Source organism: Myotis lucifugus, unplaced genomic scaffold (assembly GCF_000147115.1).
Source record: "Myotis lucifugus unplaced genomic scaffold, Myoluc2.0 scaffold_153, whole genome shotgun sequence".
Lineage (NCBI taxonomy): Eukaryota > Metazoa > Chordata > Mammalia > Chiroptera > Vespertilionidae > Myotis > Myotis lucifugus.
The window spans coordinates 33,418-52,628 of record NW_005871201.1 but is presented as its reverse complement, the minus strand read 5'-3'; the positions used below and the strand labels follow the sequence as shown (position 1 = coordinate 52,628).

Genomic DNA, 19,211 nt, shown 5'->3' with positions numbered 1-19,211 from the left:
GCTTGTTTGAACTTGCTGTTGATCTGATTTCCGCACTACCTGTGCTTTTGACCTTCCTCCCCTTTGGCACATGGATCCCGTAACCAGAGGGTGACTTGCACCTTTGACAAGAGGGCCGGTTAGCAGTGAGGATCTCATGCCAGTGAGGCCACCCAAATGCCCAACTGCACCGCAAGAAAATGCCGTGCTCTCTGCAACTCAGGGACAAGAATGAACTTAATTTAGTGATACCACAGACACCTGAGGAGTCCAAGAAGGAAGTCATGTATAAATACCAGTTGTTGCTTCTCTTTCTCCGGTCCAGCCCACGCTGGAGCCTATCTACGGAATCAGATGCCGTCTTGTGGCTCCTGTCTCTATGGTGGACATGCCCTGTCACTCTGCTCACCTTCGCAGACACACCTGTCTGGACCTTGGGCTCTGTTGAGAGAGTCATGGGGCCACGGGACCTTAAGGCTGCCGCTAACTTGACACGGGATGCCCTTGACCCCAAGTTGGCCCATCATAGACTGGTTAGTGAGCAATCAGACAGGGGCAGGCAAAAGCAGGTTAACAATAGTAATAAATAATACAATAATCTACACTAATAAAAGACAAAGATGCTAATTGACCATACCTTCGCGATGCCCTAAGCCACACCCACCAGCCAATCAGAGTGGCTATATGCAATTAACCCAACCAAGATGGCGGCCAGCAGCCACAGAGCTGGAGCAAGCAGGAGGCTTGGTTGCCCCGGCAATGGAGGAAGCCAAGCTTCCCCCATGCCCTAAGCGGGCTATGGCCTTCACTCATGGCAACAAAGTTTCAATTATAGAAGCTAAATAAATCCCAGATACCTGCTTCCAGCAAGCCTCCACTGGGAGCTTGGGTGGCTGGGGGCTGTGGCCAGCCGGCAAACAGCCATCAGCCCCTCACCCAGGATGGCCACACCCTCATGGGGTGAGGGTCCCCGCTGGGGGGCTTAGCCAGCCCAAAAATGGCCCTCAGCCCCTCACCCAGATGGGCCAGGCACCCCAGCAGGACCCCCCCACACCCTGAAGGAGGTGTGGCCAGCCTGCAAACAGCCATCAGCCCCTCACCCAGGCTGGCCAGGCACTCCAGGGGGGACCCCTACCCTGAAGGGGCTGTGGCCAGCCTGCAAACAGCCATCAGCCCCTCACCCAGGCTGGCCAGGCACTCCTATATAATAAAAGGGTAATATGCAAATTGACCCTAACAGCAGAATGACTGGGAATGACTGGTCACTATGACACACACTGACCACCAGGGGGCAGATGCTCAATGCAGGAGCTGCCCCCTGGTGGTCAGTGCACTCCCACAGGGGAAGCTCTGCTCAGCCACAAGCCAGGCTGACGGCTGCCAGTACAGCAGTGGTGGTGGGAGCCTCTCCTGCCTCCTCAGCAGCACTAAGGATGTCTGACTGCAGCTTAGGCCTGCTCCCCGCTGGCAAGTGGACATCCCCTGAGGGCTCCCGGGCTGCCAGAGGGATGTCTGACTGCCAGCTTAGGCCCAATCCCCCCAGGGAGCGGGCCTAAGCCAGCAGGTGGTCATCCCCCAAGGGGTCCCAGACTGTGAGAGGGCACAGGCCAGGCTGAGGGATGCCCCCCCCCAAGTGCACAAATTTTTGTGCACCGGGCCTCTAGTGTATGAATAATAATACAAGAATAAACTCTGTGATTCACGTACTCATAACTATAATCCTACTTTTGCCCACCCCTGTGTTCTCTCTCTTTAAAATCTGAGCTGAAATAGAATGAAACATGCGGATGGAGATGGACAAGAAAGCTGAGAGCGTTCAGTATGTGGCAGTGGGACACGCAACCATCATTCTTGGCCTTGTGCCTTCTGACAATGGGGCAGAGCAGCTCGGGCTGGGGCCTAGGAGAGAACATGTCAGGTTGGACTCTCGGGGAGAGGGCAGAGCGAGCCCATGGGCTTAGGAAGTTGTAAATTGTACAGATCACAAGGGTTCCTTTTCTGTGTTGTAACTCCCTTTGATCATGTCCAGGCTTCAGCTATGCCAAAGGTAAGCGGGAAAGAGCCCACAGGGTCCGGCTCTCCACAGGGTACCCTCCCCCGCCCCCCCGCCCCAGGCCAGCGTGCTGGGTGCTGCTGCGCCAGGACCCAGCGTGACTGGTACCCAGCAGGGGTGGGCTTTTGGTAGACAGCAAGGAACCCAGCAGCAATGAGGACGGTGCAGAGCAGACAGTACGGAGGGGGCCGGCAGGGAGTGAGCAGAGAAGTTCCTGAGAACAAAGCCCTTTCCCCCCAAACATAACACAAGTAGCAGCCTCGGGTCAGGAGGGGAGACTGGAGGTCTCTGGGCCGTTCTGCGTCATTGGCGTTGACACACAGATACAAACCGGAGGCATAAGCAAAAGCTTGGACTGTGAATTGCCTTGGAACCAAGCCACACTCCACGTCAGCAGGACAGAGTCCCCGCAGTGGTTTTTTGTTAATCCTCACCTGCAAATATTTTTCCATTGCTTTTTCAGAGAGAGTGGAAAGGAAGGAAGGAGGAAAGGAGAGAGAGAGAGAGAGAGAGAGAGAGAGAGAGAGAGAGAGAGAGAGGAACATTGATGTGAAAGAGACACATCGACTGGTTGCCTCCTGCACTCATCCTTGAGGGGAGGGGACCGGCAGGGAGTGCACCCATAACCCAGGTACATGCCCTTGACCAGGAATCAAACCTGTGAACCTTCATCACGTGGGCAGAAGCTCTAACCACTGGGAACACCAGCCAGGGCCCCATAGTGTTTGAGTGAATTCATTTGCATGGTGTAGGGGGAGAGTGTTTGGGGTCAGAATCATCTAAGGTTGAACTGCTGAGGCCACAGGTAACTTCTGTGGGTCTCAGTGTCCCTATCTGCAAAGTGGAAACAAAAACGTTGTCCTCACTGGGTCCCGCCCCCACGGGGCCGCCTGGGGGGCAAGTCCTACCTTTGGTCAGGGAGTGAATCCCCAGCTTGACTTGGGAGAAGTTCCCGCTGCCGATCTCCCCACGGATGCGGTAGAAGCCGATCCGCTTCCCCAGCGTGATCTCTCTCACCACCTTCTCGTCCTGGGACATGTCCCGGGTCAGCTTCTCGAAGGGCGTCAGCTGGCGCGCCTGCCCCTCGGCCTCCTCCTGGCTGCACTCCGTGGGGCAGCCACTCTCCACGCTGTCCCGCCGGTCCCACCGGGCGCAGTGCGGGCTCACCAGGCCGCCTCCATCCACGCACACTGCTGTCATCGTCATGGCACCGCAGCAGCTCCCGTCTCCATCTCAGCCAGGAGGCGCGGCCAGCGGCAGGTTGGGAGGCGCAGAAGAGGCCCCTTGGGTGGGCGAGGGGCGTTAGGGACCGCCAGGGCCCCAGCCCATCAGAGCCTGCAGAGCTTCCCCGGAGGCCCTCACCTTCCTGTGCTGGACTTCCCCGCTCTCACTGTGCAGGAGGGCGCATGCCCTTGCACCGCTGCCACCCCTGTTCGCCCCTGTCCGGCTGCAGGAACTTCCTGGCCGCAGTGCAGTCTGATGCTCTGTGCTAGGCGGCTGGTCCTGGGACCACGGGTCCGGTTTGCTATTTCCTTTGAGGGTCAGAGGATCTATCACTGTGGAGGCCGCCGGGGCCCTGGCTGCTGGCGCTCAGCTCTGACCTCCCTCATTTCACGAGGCTCTTGCCGGCAGGTCGCAGGGCCCGAGACCTAATCATCTGGAGCCCCAGAAAGAAGAAAGCTGCCAACAGCCTTCCGGCCGGGGCGGGCGGGCGAGTGGAGGATTAAGTCCCGCTATGTCACTTTAGCCGGCCTTTATTTAGATGAGCCTTCCCCTAAGCCGCGAGCTGTCTCAAAAATTTGGCAGGTGCTGTTCGCCCTAAGAACAGAGAGGAAGAAAATGTATTAGCGAGGCGAATGAACTGCACAGGGTGGGTGACGAGTAGGGGGTCTGCTCTGTAAGCGCTGACCTGCGAGCACCATGCGAATTTCAGCTCTGATGCAGGCCTGCCGTAAATGCCCGATTACATGTGACTTAGCAAGAGGAAAAGGTATGTGCACCCGCTCCTCAGGCCTCGTTTTAAAAAAGCCCTCACAGCCTGCAAACACTTCTAGCAAAACAAGCTTTCTATTTTGTGGTGTTTAGGAAAATATGCATGTTGCTTTGGGTTGCTTTATTTTATTTTTAAAAATATTTTTAAAATTGATTTTAGAGAAGAAGGGAGAGGGAGAGAGAGATAGAAACATCAGTGATGAGAGGGAATCATTGATAGGTTGCCTCCTGCACGCCCCACACTGGGGATGGAGCCCACAACCCGGGCATGTGCCCTGATCGGGAACCGAACTGTGATCTCCTGGTTGACAGGTTGACACTCAACCACTGAGCCACGCCAGCCAGGAGCTTTGAGTTGCTTTAAAACCAGATTTTTAAAATTATAATAGGATAGTCATGATACTAAAGATTTTCTGTTAACGTCAGTTTTCAAAAGTTCTTACATTGATTCAAATAAAAATGTTATGCTTCCAATGTGGTCTCAGTTGTAGGTTCTCCTACAACGTTTTCTATATTTTTTGCTCCTACTCGTTCTTCCTGTTGTCATTCTATGCCAAAGGCTAAATGTCCTCCTCGTCTTATTTCCTGGGTGTTTTTGGTCAGGTGTCCGCCTGCCGGCTCAGCAGCTCATTTTGAAGGTGCAGGAGCAGAGGGCGAAAATCCGTGGCATCCTCAGTGAGAGGAAGCACTGGCCGCTAGACCGCCCTCCTGACCTGCTTTCCTGCCCCCTCCGGGAGGAAAGTCTCACTTCCTCTCTGAGCCCCCACGGCATTTTGTGCATTTCCCACAATGTCTGGTCTCTGTGAAGGTGGGAACTGTAGGCCCTGCTGCCCCCTGTCTCCCTCCGCTCGGAGCACGGGGCTTGCAGACAGAAAGTGCCGCTAACTGGGTGTGGAACTTGATTTTTGGATTTGGGCATTGCCTTGGAAATGTGAATCTCCACTCTGTTGATGACATCACATTGTTACGGGTGAGTACAGGACTACCTAAAGCACCTGCCCCTCATACTCCTGTCTCCCAGAGCTTGGCACCGTGCCAGGCACGTAGTCAATAAAGTTTCATGATGAAGGGATGCACTAACTTAGAATTCACTGACCGTTACATTAGGCAGGATTTAGTAGAGGCAAGTACCTTTATGTATCAACTAATGACACGCTCCCAACATTGGCTTGAATTCTTTCAGAAGGCTGATTTCAGTCCCCATCTCCCCGCCACCCCCCCCCCCACCCCCGGCCGGGGCCACCTTCTACTCCATCAGGATTCCCGGCCCCACTGCTGCGCAGGTGAAAGCCAAGTTGGAATCCCACCTCCACACTGAGAATTGCTACAGGACTGAACGCAAGAGACAGAAAAGCCAAGTGCCCCCAACCTTGCCTCTTCCAAAGGCTCAGGTGTCCCCAGGCACCCCGGTCTCACGCCTCCTGGAACCTGGTCTCTGGCCCCCATGTGGTGCTTGCCCAGGACTTTCCTCTGCTCCCCTCCCCTCCCCCTCCTGGTTTGGGCTCTGTATCTTCAACTCCATTCAGGCCTGCGATTGAGAATCAGGTTTTGGATTTGCTGATTAACTTCAGGTTCCAATTGCACACGGAGGGGTCAGACTCGGCTGCCAAGTGTGGTCGGATTACATACACCCACAAATTACATTTCCTGCACAATGGCTTTGAAACAATCCCGTCTTGCCTTAATGACCAGGAGACAGTTAATCTGGCCGATCAGAAGGAGGATTTTACAATTTTAAAACATTGCTGTGGGTTTGTATTGAGGAAGATTTGTAAGTTGAGACAGGTTGCCAGCCAACTGGGGGGAAATTGAACCTCTACCTCCTGCCAAGATAAATGCCAACTAGATCACCTAAATAAAAGCAAAATAAATGAAACCATAAAATACTAGGAAAAACCCCCGATTTTTTCATGACCTCGGGGGTCATAAAAGAAATCATTAAATTTGACTACATTTTGTTTGCCAAAAAAAAAAGCACTAATGAAACAAGATCAATGGTAAACTGGTAGGAACGCTTTCCAGCATGTGTGATAGACAAAGGGCTAATTTCCTAGACAAAGAATTTTCACAAATCGATAAGCAAAAACACCAATATCTTAAAAATTATAAAGAATGTGAGCAGACATTTCACAGAAAGTACAGATGACTCTATACTATATAAAAAGATGCTCAATCTCAATTGCAAAAAAATACACATAAATCAGGTAGCAAATCCATAAATTAGACACTGAAATTAGATTTTTCTACAAATAAAGTTGGAAACTACAAACAATGTGATAATGCACTGGTCACAGAGGGTTTGGGGAAACTCGTTACTAAGAGTCAGAATTCCTACAGCTGCCTGGAGGGCCATGGGCTGTAACAGCCAATGAAGTACAAGTGTCCATATCCTTTGCCAGCAATTTCGCTTCTAGAATGTATTTTCTCTGCATGCGGGGAGCTTCCAATCAGATTGCACTCAGAATGAATGTCCCGTCCAGAGGCACCATATACCTGAGCAAAGGCTCCAAAATTAAAGAAAGGTATGTATCCAACCAAAATAGTAACAACCAAAAGGCACTTGAAGGAAACACCAATGCAGGAAACAGGAGGCAAAGATAAGATATTGCATCCATAAAACCAGAATAAAATGAGAGAGAGAGCAAGAAAGAGCTCTCTTGAAAATTGAAATTGAAGAATTGTAAAAAAAAAAAAAAAGATTCTAGAAGAGATAAACAATAGTGAAAAAAGACAAGACAACCAGCTGATCGATTCCGAAAGTCCAGCACCTAATTGTTAGACTTTCTAGTGACACTCCTGCCAGCCCAGTAAAGTAAGACACATGGTTTCTGTTGTCCTTGACCTGCCAACAAACCTCAGAAATGTCAGAAAACTCTGGGTTCCCACAAACTCCAGTAGAATAAGAAGAGTAGATGGAGCCGAAACCGGTTTGGCTCAGTGGATAGAGCGTCGGCCTGGGGACTGAAAGGTCCCAGGTTCGATTCCGGTCAAGGGCATGTACCTGGGTTGCGGGCACATCCCCAGTAGATGTGCAGGAGGCAGCTGATCGATGTTTCTAACTCTCTATCTCTCTCCCTTCCTCTCTGTAAAAAATCAATAAAATATATTAAAAAAAAAAAAAAAAAAGAAGAGTAGATGGAAAAAACCTTCACGGAAAAGATAAATCATGGTTGCGTGTGTAAATACTCATTTTCACTTTGCAAAACATGTTTTTCCTTCTGAATATGTTTCTTAGATGTGGGTGAATAGAAATCCTGATTATGGGCTGTGGGATTGCTATAAATAGTTTATATTTTTATTACTTTCTAATTACATCATGTTGAAAAGTAAGCAGGCAATGGAAATGACAACTTACCGAATCACAGATAAAATCTCCCTTTCTTAGATGAAACTGGGGTTTGTTGTCATTTCGCCTTTTGCCCTTTCGATTTTGACTAATGTTTATGGACATTAATGAGAGCGCAGGAACCCAAACAGCCAAAACTATGGGGCCCCGCCATTGTAGACCAGACCTCTGGTGAAGGCGGAATGTCCTTCATTATTAACTTACTGTTGCAGCACAGCAATGCATTAAACAAGATTAAAGAACACAGAGCTTGCGTGGTAATTTATTTTCTTGACTTGCAACCCGCTGTGAAAATAATATCAAAGAAAACCACCTCGCCTTTGTTGTCTTTGTCCGAGTTTAAATGACAAAACTTCTGGGCAAGGCTCTCGGGCACCCGGGCACCGTGGCAAAAGAAGTCAATGACAGCCAAACCCTTCTCCCGTCGGTGCGCCTCAGGGGGAATGACTTGCAAACACGCTTCATTTGAAAATCGAGTTTTACCATTTAACAATCATTTGCAACGCCCCAGCTTTTGGCCTTGGCTCTTTGTTTCTCACCGCACATGTCAAGATCCCCACGGGTGGAGGAGGGCGCAGCTGGGAAATTTGGGAGCAAATGGAAAATCAGGGTGAACCGGTTGTGCCTTGTGATGAACAGCAGCGCTGCTCCTGGGCACTGCCTCTTGTTCCTCCTGATCTCACGGCTGCTTTCCTGGCCACTCGGCCGGTCGCCCTCGTTCCATTGACCACCCATAGCCAGTCCACCCCGCCCGATGGGCTGACATCAGCTCTTCCCACAGGAATTCTCCCACACTTGAGGCTCCCTTGATGGTCAAGGTCACTGACTCAAGCACCGAGGTGGGCCGTGCAGGGGCTTAGTACAGCGTCCACGCCCCTAATGATGAAGAGGCCCACGCCCAATTGCAGCCAGGGTGGCCATGCTGCAAAGCTGGCTTACTTTTGCCGGCCTTTCAATTCTTTAAAAGCAACTGGAAATCAAGACACTTTTGGTGAGCTCTTCCAATTTGTAGAATGTTTTTGAAACATTGTATGGTCCCGTGAAGTGAACCATCGGGCCAGATTTGGCCTTCAGGCTGACAATTTGCAGGCTGCTCTCGGTTTTCTAGGTACATCATCAGAATAAAAGGGGAGGGCAGCCATAGGGCCATAGTGAAATATATGCTGGAAAGGTGTATATTATCCCACTCTTAGGGTTTTGCATCAGCACCGTACAGTCTTGCGGTGTTTAAAGCACACGCAAGTAAACAATTTGTTTGTTTGTTTGTTTGTCTCAGTGTTCTCCAAGTTTAGTTAACCATCGAATTCATTCTCACAGGACACCTTTCTGTTATTGGCATTTTTCTTACAACTCAGACCTGAGTTATACAAAGCTGTAACGTACTCAGCTGCACAGAAGGGAATTGCGGATTGAATCACAAGCAGGTGGCCCTGAGCAGAAAACAAAATGTGTTCTTCCTCAGAAATCACTCTTTTAGAAAACACCGTGAGGGAACAACACCTGCCCGTTGACAGCACGTGCTTTACTTGTAGGAGACGGAAAATGACTGCAAGTCAAAGCAGAAACTGCTCTCTTGCTGCCTTGTAACTTTCTTCGGTGCCAATGTCCCGGGCTCACTACGAACAGCGTCCGGGTGATGGCCTTAAGGATGTTAGGAAAGACTTTCTTTCCATTTGAGCAGAACTCGGGAAAGTCTTGCAGCAGGAGGCTGGAGGCCGGTCACCGAGGAGGATAAGCAGTTGCAGAACAAAGGCTCTCACTTCGACTATCACAAGAAGTTCAAGTGGAACTTGAAACCTTTGTGCCTCCTAAGTGATGCCTTCACGCGGGAGAGGCAGCACATCTGAGGGTTCTTAAATACTTACCCAGCGGTGGAGGAAAGCGAGGGGTGCTGGTGGCAGGCGGCAGGAGAGAAGTTATTCGCTACAGAAAAGGGAGTGAGTGTCAGCACGCAATGGCAGTCTGAACGAACAGGATAGAGATATCTTAAAAAATATATATCTTCGTAGATATGCACATTTAATATGTAACAGAGACGGCATTTCAAAACACCGGCAAAGAGAAATGATTCAGTAGACCACGCGTGCCAGGACTGAACCAAGAGGTGGCTTAGGTAGACTTCAGCTCCCCGCCATCTCAAAGTCTCCACCAGATCCCCTACTTTGATATAGATTATTTATATTTTTTAAGTTAATGTAAGGTGAAAATGAACAGGGAGGCTCATGCTTTTCCAATAATGTTACTACCCCAATATTGGGTGTTAGGACCCATGCATATATATGTCTGTGCTTATTTGTATATTTCATAGAGAGAGGTTTGGAAGAGTACGGAGTTGTGAGAATTTTTATTCCTTTACAAGTTATGGGTACATGACACGACTTTGAGAAACTCTGCTTTTCAGGGAGATTCTCCCAAATTAAACCACAAATGGGGGGCACGGGCAGTAAGGACGGATTCAGAGTCAGAATGAGGTTAGAGTTTTGCTTTCACACCAAATGCCAGTGTGGCCTAAGCAAGTCCCTCCCCATCTCTGGGCTTGTGTCTCCACTGGCAAGTGAGAGCGGTGGACACCATGATGTCTAAAGATCCTGCCGGCCCTGGCCTCTGAGATTCTCTACTCAACGATGGAGGGTGGATTCCAAAATGTTCATGAAAAAAAACAGAAGAAAACAAAACACAAACCCTCCTGAAGTTCAAGTGTCACATTGCCCCCTTCTGGACCTTTCTAGTGTCCACATGCACAAGGTTATTAACTCGTAAGCCCTCATGGACATGCTGAAATATGACAGCCCAGTTCCTTCCCCCTCACAATTTAGAAAGCCAGGTTTGAGGTTTTCTAATAGAAGGATTAGAAGACAACCCAGGAAAGGGGAAAGGAAAAAGGGTGCCAAAGGTCTAGGGGTCGACATGGGGGAGGAGCTGCACTCAGGAGAGCTTTACAGTTTTATCTTCATCAAATTCCCCCAATTTAATAAGCACTGTTAGCTGTTCTTCGTCAAGTGCCTACTATGTGCCAGGGACCAGTTTTTTCAATCCTTCCAATGACTTCCAGACAGGCCCGAGTGGCTCCTGCTTGTTCCCGCCATTTTGCCTTTTTCCCATCCTGTGGAGATGGTCTTCCTTCTAGAAGTGTTCCCTGCCTGCTCCTGACCACACTGCTACCACGCGGTGGCTCCTCAGATCTGTGTCTCGTGATCTGGTCCTCGGCTCCGTGTTTTTTCTATTTGATTTGTGTGAGTCGAGCTTCCTCATGAGTTCTCCTTGTGTCCATGTGGCATGGTCAGGGCCTCCGTCCATCGCCTGCATTCCGCATCACCTGGAACAGGGCTGCTCACCTAGGGCCGGACAACTGCCAAGGTGACCTTATCTTTACCTCCTTCCTTCCTTGTTCCCCTGCAGGGAAAGTCACCTGTACTTTGGGTAGTAACCTCTCTTCTTTACTCTGAAGGTGGAAAATCAAGCTTCTCATTTTCTTCTCCAGATGTGTCCCCTCTCACACCTTGGCAAAGGGTAAGCATCCTTCCTGATGGAACCACAACCCTTAACTCCTCTTTTTTCTTATGGCTCCTGTTCAACGTGTCAGCAAATTCTATTGGCTCTCCCTTCAAAACATATCCTGAATGCAATCCTTTGATCTCATTACTAGAGGCCTGGAGCACGAAATTCGTACATGAGTAGGGTCCCTAGGTTTTTTTTTTTTAGTTGCCTCAGTCTGTCACCAATAGTTTTCACCTTCCTCTTCTCACTGACCACCCTCCACCCTACTAACTTGGTTAATGTTAAACTTATCCTGTCTTCCCTCTGCTCAGTCCTAACCAATAGGCTTGTACTTCTCATCCTTCATTGATTGGACATCCTGCTCAGATCACACAGAGAGCTGACAGTGCAGTGGGGATGCAGGACACAAGGCAACAACCTCAGAAGAAGCACCTATATCTATAGGTGTACCAGGATCAAAGAGTAAATTGCATTTTTTTTTAATCAAATAAGTATTCACCTTAATGACCAACCTCTGGGGAAGCAGGAAATTCATAAACCATGCAGAGACAAGCAGTGAATCTAGGCTTTACATGAAAATACACGGAAACCGCACTGGCCTTCCATCCAAAAGGAGCCTGGTAGATAATGACGTAAACCCATGAAAGAACATGAGTCACAAAGTCCAGGGTCTCGCAGGCCCACCGGCCTGGGAAAGACAAAATGAACTGCTCTTCTGAAAATGAGGCAGGGCCCTCCCGGGTCTGGCTCTGCCTTTCCTGCTCCAAGAACTGCCGGGCACAGGCGTCCTCGCGGAGGACCGTGGTGACCTAAGAGAAAGGCAGATCTCATCAGAGCGGCTGTCTTCCCTGGAGCGGAACCCATCTGGGAACCATTGAAAAGTGATTACAGGTGCTGGAGAGGCTGCCTGCGTGCTGCCCGCTGGGAGCTGAGGCTTGGGAGCCAGTTCTGGGAACTGCACACTGTTCCCTGGTGCTTGCTAATTGACCGGGCACTTCTGGCTGAAAAACATCCCCCCAGGGAGGCGAGTGGAAGTAGGTAAGCAGCCTGTCTCACCTCACAGGGCCTTTCCCCAGCAAAGTTTGAGTTCTGGAGACGAGAGAGGGGATTTCAATACATAAACTGCGAACAGATCACAGACTGAACGTGCACAGATTCAGAAGGGTGCGTCCAGAAGGTTCTGCTGTGAGGAGCAGCCCACACTCCTCCTCCCGGCCGCCCCGTACGCCTTCAGCCTGGGTTCACGAACGCTTTATCACTGTGAAGATAAAGGGCGGCTGTTTCTATGGGCAGGCCCTGGGTCTTATTGATCTCAGGATTCTGGGCACCTGGTACCCAGGAGGAGCCTATAAATGCTGGCTGAATTGACTGGAATTGTACAGCTTTGTGAAAAGGTAGTGTGGGTTCTAGAAGATACAGAAATAGATATTTCTGTCTTAAGCATCCTTCTCTGGCTGAAAAAAAAAAAACCACAACACAAAACCCACCCATGACAAATGAGTGTCCCCTGATCAAGAAGAAAAGGCGAAAATGTAACAAAACGACAGAAACTCAAGTGTTCAATCCTGAAACAAACAAGGGCAGGCTTATTGCGCGGGCCCCTCCCCGGAGCTCCTCCGGCTAGAAAATGTCTGCACCAAATGTCTGTGGGTTCGATGAAACACCCCATTGTGTGCCGGCGAAGCACACCTCGAATGTGGATAGACATTCCTAAGAAGGTTATTTGAATCGCGAGCGACAGAATGTTTACACACCAGCAGTTGCTCCAACCCACAGACAATAAAAACAACCCCATTATGGCTTTCTTGGAGGGCTACTAAGATTAACATGAGCACAGTGAGCGTCAAAGAGGCTCCGTTTCTCTTATTTTATTTTAGGGTGTCAGTAGCTTGCAGCAGAATTTGCTTTATTTCAATAAGAAATAATCCTGCTCTATTTTCAAGACCTCCTTTGCACTTCTCCATTCCTCCCAAACAGCTCTACAAATACACACGCCCATGCACTTGCCTTTGACCTTGTCCCTGCTCCTTGCCTTCCTTCTGTTTACTCTTCCCCGGGGGAGCCAAAACCAACACTAATTAGCAGTGAATTAAATCCCACCTCTGGGACGCTGGGGAGTCGGTGTTTACCCAGGGCTCCAAGGCATCCTAGTCCCTCTCCCCTCAAAGACACTCGATTAAATACCCAGCCCTGAAGGAAAGTTCTGGGACCTGAATCAATTATCCGATTTATGCCTCAAGTTTACCTTGCCTATCATAAAACAGCCTTTCATGCCTGGGTAGCGTTAGTCCCCAGCTTGGCCTACCTGGAACACACTTGCTCCTTGTCTTCCTTAACCTTCAGACCCCACTGTAACATTTCCGTGATGTTCTCTTCTCTCTATTCACCCAGAAAAGGCTGAGGCTCGGAAGGCAGCAGGGGGAGAATTAGGAAAGGTCACCAGGAGCAAAGAGGTGTCATTAAAGATCAAGGTTAAGGTCATCCCACACCCTCATATACCCAATTACTATGTACGGATGCACAAACTGGAGAGTGAACGAAGCTGATAGGGAAAAGTGGACTCATTTGAAATACGGTATTGGAGGAGAGCTCTCTGGACACCCCGGACCACCAGACAGACAGACAAGCTGGACATTCAAGCATTTCGTGGCCTGGTCTGAGTTTTCCTCTTGCTTCTTACACATCCCTAAACCGAACCAACCGGGGCTGCAAGCAGATTGGCTGTTTCATAGTTTCCCTTGATGACCCAAGCACATTCCTGGACTCTCAGAGTGCAGAGGGGCGGGTCCCACAGGGTTGTTTAATCTCTCATGTTGTGTTTGAAAAAACAGATGCAGGGAGGTAAAAGAGACCTACTGGTGCCCAGCTGGTGTGGCTCAGTGGTTGAGCGTCGACCTATGAACCAGGAGGTCACAGTTCAATTCCAGGTCAGGGCACATGTCCAGGTTGTGGGCTCGATCCCCAGTAAGGAGTGTGCAGGAGGCAGCCAATCAGTGATTCTCTTTCATCATTGATGTTTCTATCTTTCTCTCCTTTCCTCTCTGAAATCAATAAAAAAATATATTTTTTAAAAAGAGAGAGACCTACTAGTTAGTGGAAAGAACAAGATTAGAACCAAGTATCTTTATGTCTTTCCACTATGCTAGCCCACCAAACATCCCAACAGAATGAATAAATCTCTAAAACTAATTGTTGGAATTTAAAAACCAAGCTAAGAAAAATATAAATAAACAAACAGCTAAGTAAATATTTTTATTTGATATCAACTCAAAAGAAATTTTAGAAAATGTAAATATTTTCTTTTGACCAAAGAGGACTTCATTAGTAGAAGAGCTCTAAGTCACACTCTCCTACATGTTTCACAAGAGAATAATTTAGAAAATCATTGTTCTCCTCACATGCAAACTTTCTGTGATAAGTTGTTTGTGATGGCAAAAGAAAAAAGTATATATTTGGCTTAATAAATATCAACGGCTTCTTATTTTGTGCCATGAGTCCTCAGAAGGCTCTTAGGCCACATCATATCTCAGCATTGAACCCCATGTTACAAAATGTTCCCCACTCAAACAAAGGCAGCAGTAAAACTTGCCTGTTGTTAGTCTTTCCAAGAAAAGTCCCTGGCACAGAAACTGTACTTTTTCATTCTTTCAAACTGTGCCCAACCCATTTATCTTTCATGCCTGGTGTTACATTTCCCCCTCATGCTTCATCTCCATCCAAACCAGCTCACCCAACTCGTTTGCCAATTCACACTCATTCCTCTCTCCTGTGAGCCCAGCACGTCTGCGGCCTGTACCACACAAGCACTCACCAGGTGTGCCCTTGGCTTGTTATTTACCTTACAGTTGCATTTTATCCTCCTTATTAATAACTATTTACTGAGAGCCTACAATATGTAGCTACTGCTCAACAAGTAGGGTGAACAGAGAATTTGTCATTCAAACCAGGACACTTTCAAGGGGAGGAGGAGGTACTATTAATAATACACTGGAATGGCAGGTGTGAACCAGGCATGCCTGACAAATGAGCATAAGGTCACCCTCTCAATACGTGATGGTGTGGCCCAGCTGGCATGGCTCGATGGTTGAGCGTCGATCTATGAACCAGGAGGTCACGGTTCAATTCCTGGTCAGGGCACATGTGCAGGAGGCAGCCGATCAATGATTCTCTCTCATCATTGATGTTTCTCTCTTTCCTTCCCTGTCCCTTCCTCTCTGAAATCAATAAAAGTATTTTTTTAAATAAGTGATGGCACGGCCGACATTGTAGGCTGGCTCACTCAACGCGTTTGCTAACTCTCTTCTTCCTTCCTTGCCGTCTCCTGTTATAAAGGCTGGAAATCCCGACTCCTCTTTCTCCCTCACAGCTAGAGCTGGCCAGGAGGCACCGTTCTGGACAATGAGACCTCGGGAGGGGTTCCTAACTAACTTGTGATCCTGATAAAATGGGATATTTAAAACGAGCATAGCCCTTTCCCTTTCTTCTTCTGTGGAACGCCGCCTAAAGACCAGGACGTGAGAAATATGACAGCAAAAGGAAGGATGACAGAGTAAAAAGCAGGAATAACCCAGGTCTTCAGAGCGGTTAAAACAAAGTTATCAGTCGCCTATTACAGGGATTTCCAGCCCCTTTCACCTCATGGCACACATAAACTGATCACTACAATTCTGTGGCATACCACAAAATATATTTTTGCTGATCTGACCAAAAAATAGGTATAATTTTGATTCATTCACACCGGACAGCTACTGTTGTGTTGGCTGCTGTCATTATTGTATTTGACAATAAGGGAATAGAGGTCCGTGACCCTGACTAAACAGGCAGGTATTGCATGTTTTAAACATTCTTGTGGCACACCAGTTGAAAATCACTGGCCTATTACTATGTATGATCTGTGTTCCCCAAAATTCATATGTTGAGGACTTGAACCCCTAAAGTGGAATTTGGAGATGGGGCCTTTGGGGTTAATTAGGTTTAGATTAGCTTAGATGGGGCACTCATGATGGGATTAGTGCCCTTATAAGAAGAAACCAGAGAGCTAGGGTGCTTCCCCCTCTCTTCTCTCCTCTCTCTCTACCATATGAGGACAAGGCAAAAAGGTGGCCATCAGCAAGCCAGAAAGAAAGCTCTCATCAGAACCAACCATGCAGTCACCCTGATCTCAGACGACCAGCCTCCGGAACTTTGAGAGAATAAATTTCTGTTGTTTCCACCTCCTGGTCTCTGGTATTTTGTGATGGCAGAGTGAACTGACTAATACACCTGTCTAGACTTCTTCCTCTCCAAGAAAATGCCCTTCTTTTAGCTGAGTAGAAAGGTTCTTTGATTACTTGCAGCCAAAAGCATTCTTAACTAAGAATAGCTATCCTTATTTTGTTCCAATTACTCTAGACAGGTTTTCTTTAATCCTTACAACACCCCTGAAAGGTGCCTGCGATGAAAAAACTGAACTTCAGAAAGGGCGTGGTAACTCGTCCAATGTCATACAGTAGGGCATAGCATGTTGATGGCCAGTCTAGCCCGTCTGACCTCAGAGCCTGCGCTTCCCACACACACAGGCAGCTGCTTCGATGCCCGCCCGCCCCGTGAGCCAGAGCTGTGCCTGCCACAGGCAATCCCACTGGACGATGCTGCTAGAAAAGAGGACGAAAAAGACCTCATTTCCCCCTACTTTCTGCCTCACTCCCATTCTAAACGATGCGAGGGTGCCACCCCCTGATCAAAGTGGAGGCTCCATAAAATGAAGGCTTAAACCAAGAAAGGAAAAGCAGAGAACAGGCCGAGCAGGGACTCAGTGCAGAAGGGAAGGGAAGGGAAGTCTCAGAAAGCCATGCCAGGGCTGGAACAGAACTGACCAGCCCGGGGAACTGAAGCTCCACTCTGGAGGGCCCTTGTCTTCCTCACCATCCTAACTCAACACTCAGCCCCCAACTCTGTTTCCTTTTTCCTGTCTAAAATCCAAACCACCCAAACAACAGCTGCTAATCTGCAAGAACAGTTCCTCCCTCTTCCAAGAGCCATGCTTGACCAACTGTTGCTGAAACTCGCTGAATGTTGACTGCTCTGGCTAAAATGAGATGCTCCTGGTAGCTCTCCTATGCCTGGCGTCTTCAAATAAAGGGTTGTGCTAATGGTGCTCTGCCTGGTTTCTTCCCACAGACCATGTTGCAAAACTAAAGGGAGAAAAGTTGGAAGGAGTGGAATAAGAGAGCTATGTCCTCCCCTATAATAAGGGAAAGTCGATAGCTTCTGTCTAAAATCGAATCAGGGACCAGCCATCTAAGCAAATTATTTGGAAATAGGGGGGTAAGTTATCCAGCAGGTAAGAACAGAGAGTGATTGTATCCAAGGAGGGAACTGTTAGGAACTGTTTTTGTTAGGATCTTTTAATGTGCTCTATTTCATAAAATTAGATGAATGCATTATTTCAACAACTAAGCAACTTTTTAAAAGTAAAAACTTTCCATTTAAAGCAAAAAAAATGCAATTACATAATCAAGTGTGTCTATAAATTATCCCAACTAAACGGTCCCGACAAAGAGAGACGTAGAAAGCTTTCTTGGTGGCATAAGGCTTGGAAAGAGGGAGGTCTAGGGAGCAGCTGGTTTGGCAAAGACAGGGAAGCTGTCCGACCCACTCCACTGCCATGGGAGCAGTGAGCCAATGCATTTCCATCTGCCACTCAAGTCCCCGGGCACGCCCGGCGTCAGAGGACGTGGCTAAGTGGGGGATGGAGGCTTTCTGGAAAAGTGTCTATTTCTGTGTTCTTCAAGGAAGATTAAGAGCAGAGTTCTCTTTAGTTTTCTGTTCTCCAACTTGGGTTTCTTTCTTTTTCTTTCTTCTTCTCTTTCTTTTCTCTTTCCTTCTTTCTCTTTTCTGTGCAACTCTCTTTACACGGGACTTTTTCTGTTTCACTCCCTTTCCCTTAATCTGTGAGTTTCCTCTCACTCAGGATGCTTTTCCCCTTTGGCTTTATTTTTCTCTGTGATCATAAATTCTTCCCGCCATCCCCACCCTGTCTCTCTTCCCGTCTCCATGCTCTCTAAGTCTTGGCTGACGTGCATGTATTTTTGCCTTTTAATTTTCCAAGTGGTTAGCCAAAATGACTTGAGTCTTTTGACCGAAACTCATCCATCTGTAAAATTGGTTAATATTCCTTGGGATGCTTAAAATAATGGCTGAGCTATCTTTGAAGTTCTTGAGAGAAAATAATTTAAGAGCTGTGGCCTGCTTAATTCAAATTCTAGACTATTGTCTTCATAAGTAATTTGAATATTTCCTTCTCTTAATATTTATAACTTCAGTTCTAGAGAACTTTTGCTAGAAGGACAATAAGAAATGACAACAGTAGAATGAGAGTAATTTTTTAAATTGATTTTGGAGAGGAAGGGAGAGGGAGAGACAGAAACATCAATGATGAGAGAGAATCATTGATTGGCTGCCTCCTGCACATCGCTACTGGGGATCGAGCCCACAATGAGAGTAATTTTATGAAGTTTGTCCTTTCAACAACTGAAGGAAAATCAGCCAATGACTTAAGGCTCCTGACTCCCTGGAGAAATATTATAATGAGATTCAAAGAATAAAGTTGGATTTCACAATATTTTAATTCTTGAGTTTCTCAAAATGGAACTATGTATTTGGCTGAAAATCTTAACCTACTAAGACAAAAGCTTTTCTTCTTTTAAAACTGTAAGTCTAGGGGTATTCAAATTTTCCAAGCACATGTTACCAATGTATAAAATTGATTTATAGGATTCATTGCTCAGGAATTATGGCTGTGTAAAGAATGATGGTTCTTTAATGGCACAACATTTGCTAATTAAAGTATTTGAATGGTAGCTATACTTTCCTCCCCCCCCCCCTTACCCCCAGTTAATCCATTTTAACTGAAAATCTAAGGTTAAACCAAGAGCACCGAGGGCTCTAAGGCCTATCTGGGAAAGTTAGATTTTACACAAACCTGCCTTTATTTTAAATGTAGGTTAGTTATTAGGAAAAAAGCACATACCGCGAACTAAATATGCAATCCACATTTCTTCCGAACACAGAGGGAGGCCTCTCTGAAGGTTTTTCCAGGCTTACCACCGAACAGCGGTCAAGCCAAAAATAAGCCCACGAGGGCTTTACTGGGCAAATTCAACAGCACAGGAAACACTAGTCCATAGAGAGTTGGACGTAGCTTTTCCCCAGGAGCCTCTCTCGGGGACCCCCCACCCACATGCCCCATCTCCTAATTAGAAGGCTAATTAGGATTCCAAGTTGAATGCTAAATGGGAGGGAGATGTGAGGGCAGGCCAGGATTCCTTTCCCATCAAGCACTGCCTTCTCCCTCCTGGGCTG

General features: G+C 47.8%; 1 protein-coding gene across 1 annotated transcript in view; it reads right to left on the bottom strand.

Moving 5' to 3' along the window:
* NIM1K (NIM1 serine/threonine protein kinase) overlaps positions 1–19,211 on the bottom strand; it is a 23,786-nt gene extending 4,575 nt beyond the window's left edge. The window contains exons 1-2 of the mRNA XM_023759389.1: positions 18,880–19,211; positions 2,941–3,850 (exon numbers count right to left, since the gene is read on the bottom strand). Of these exons, the coding sequence (XP_023615157.1) occupies positions 2,941–3,238 (298 nt within the window). The 5' untranslated portion in view covers positions 3,239–3,850; positions 18,880–19,211. The remainder of the gene's footprint in view (positions 1–2,940; positions 3,851–18,879) is intronic.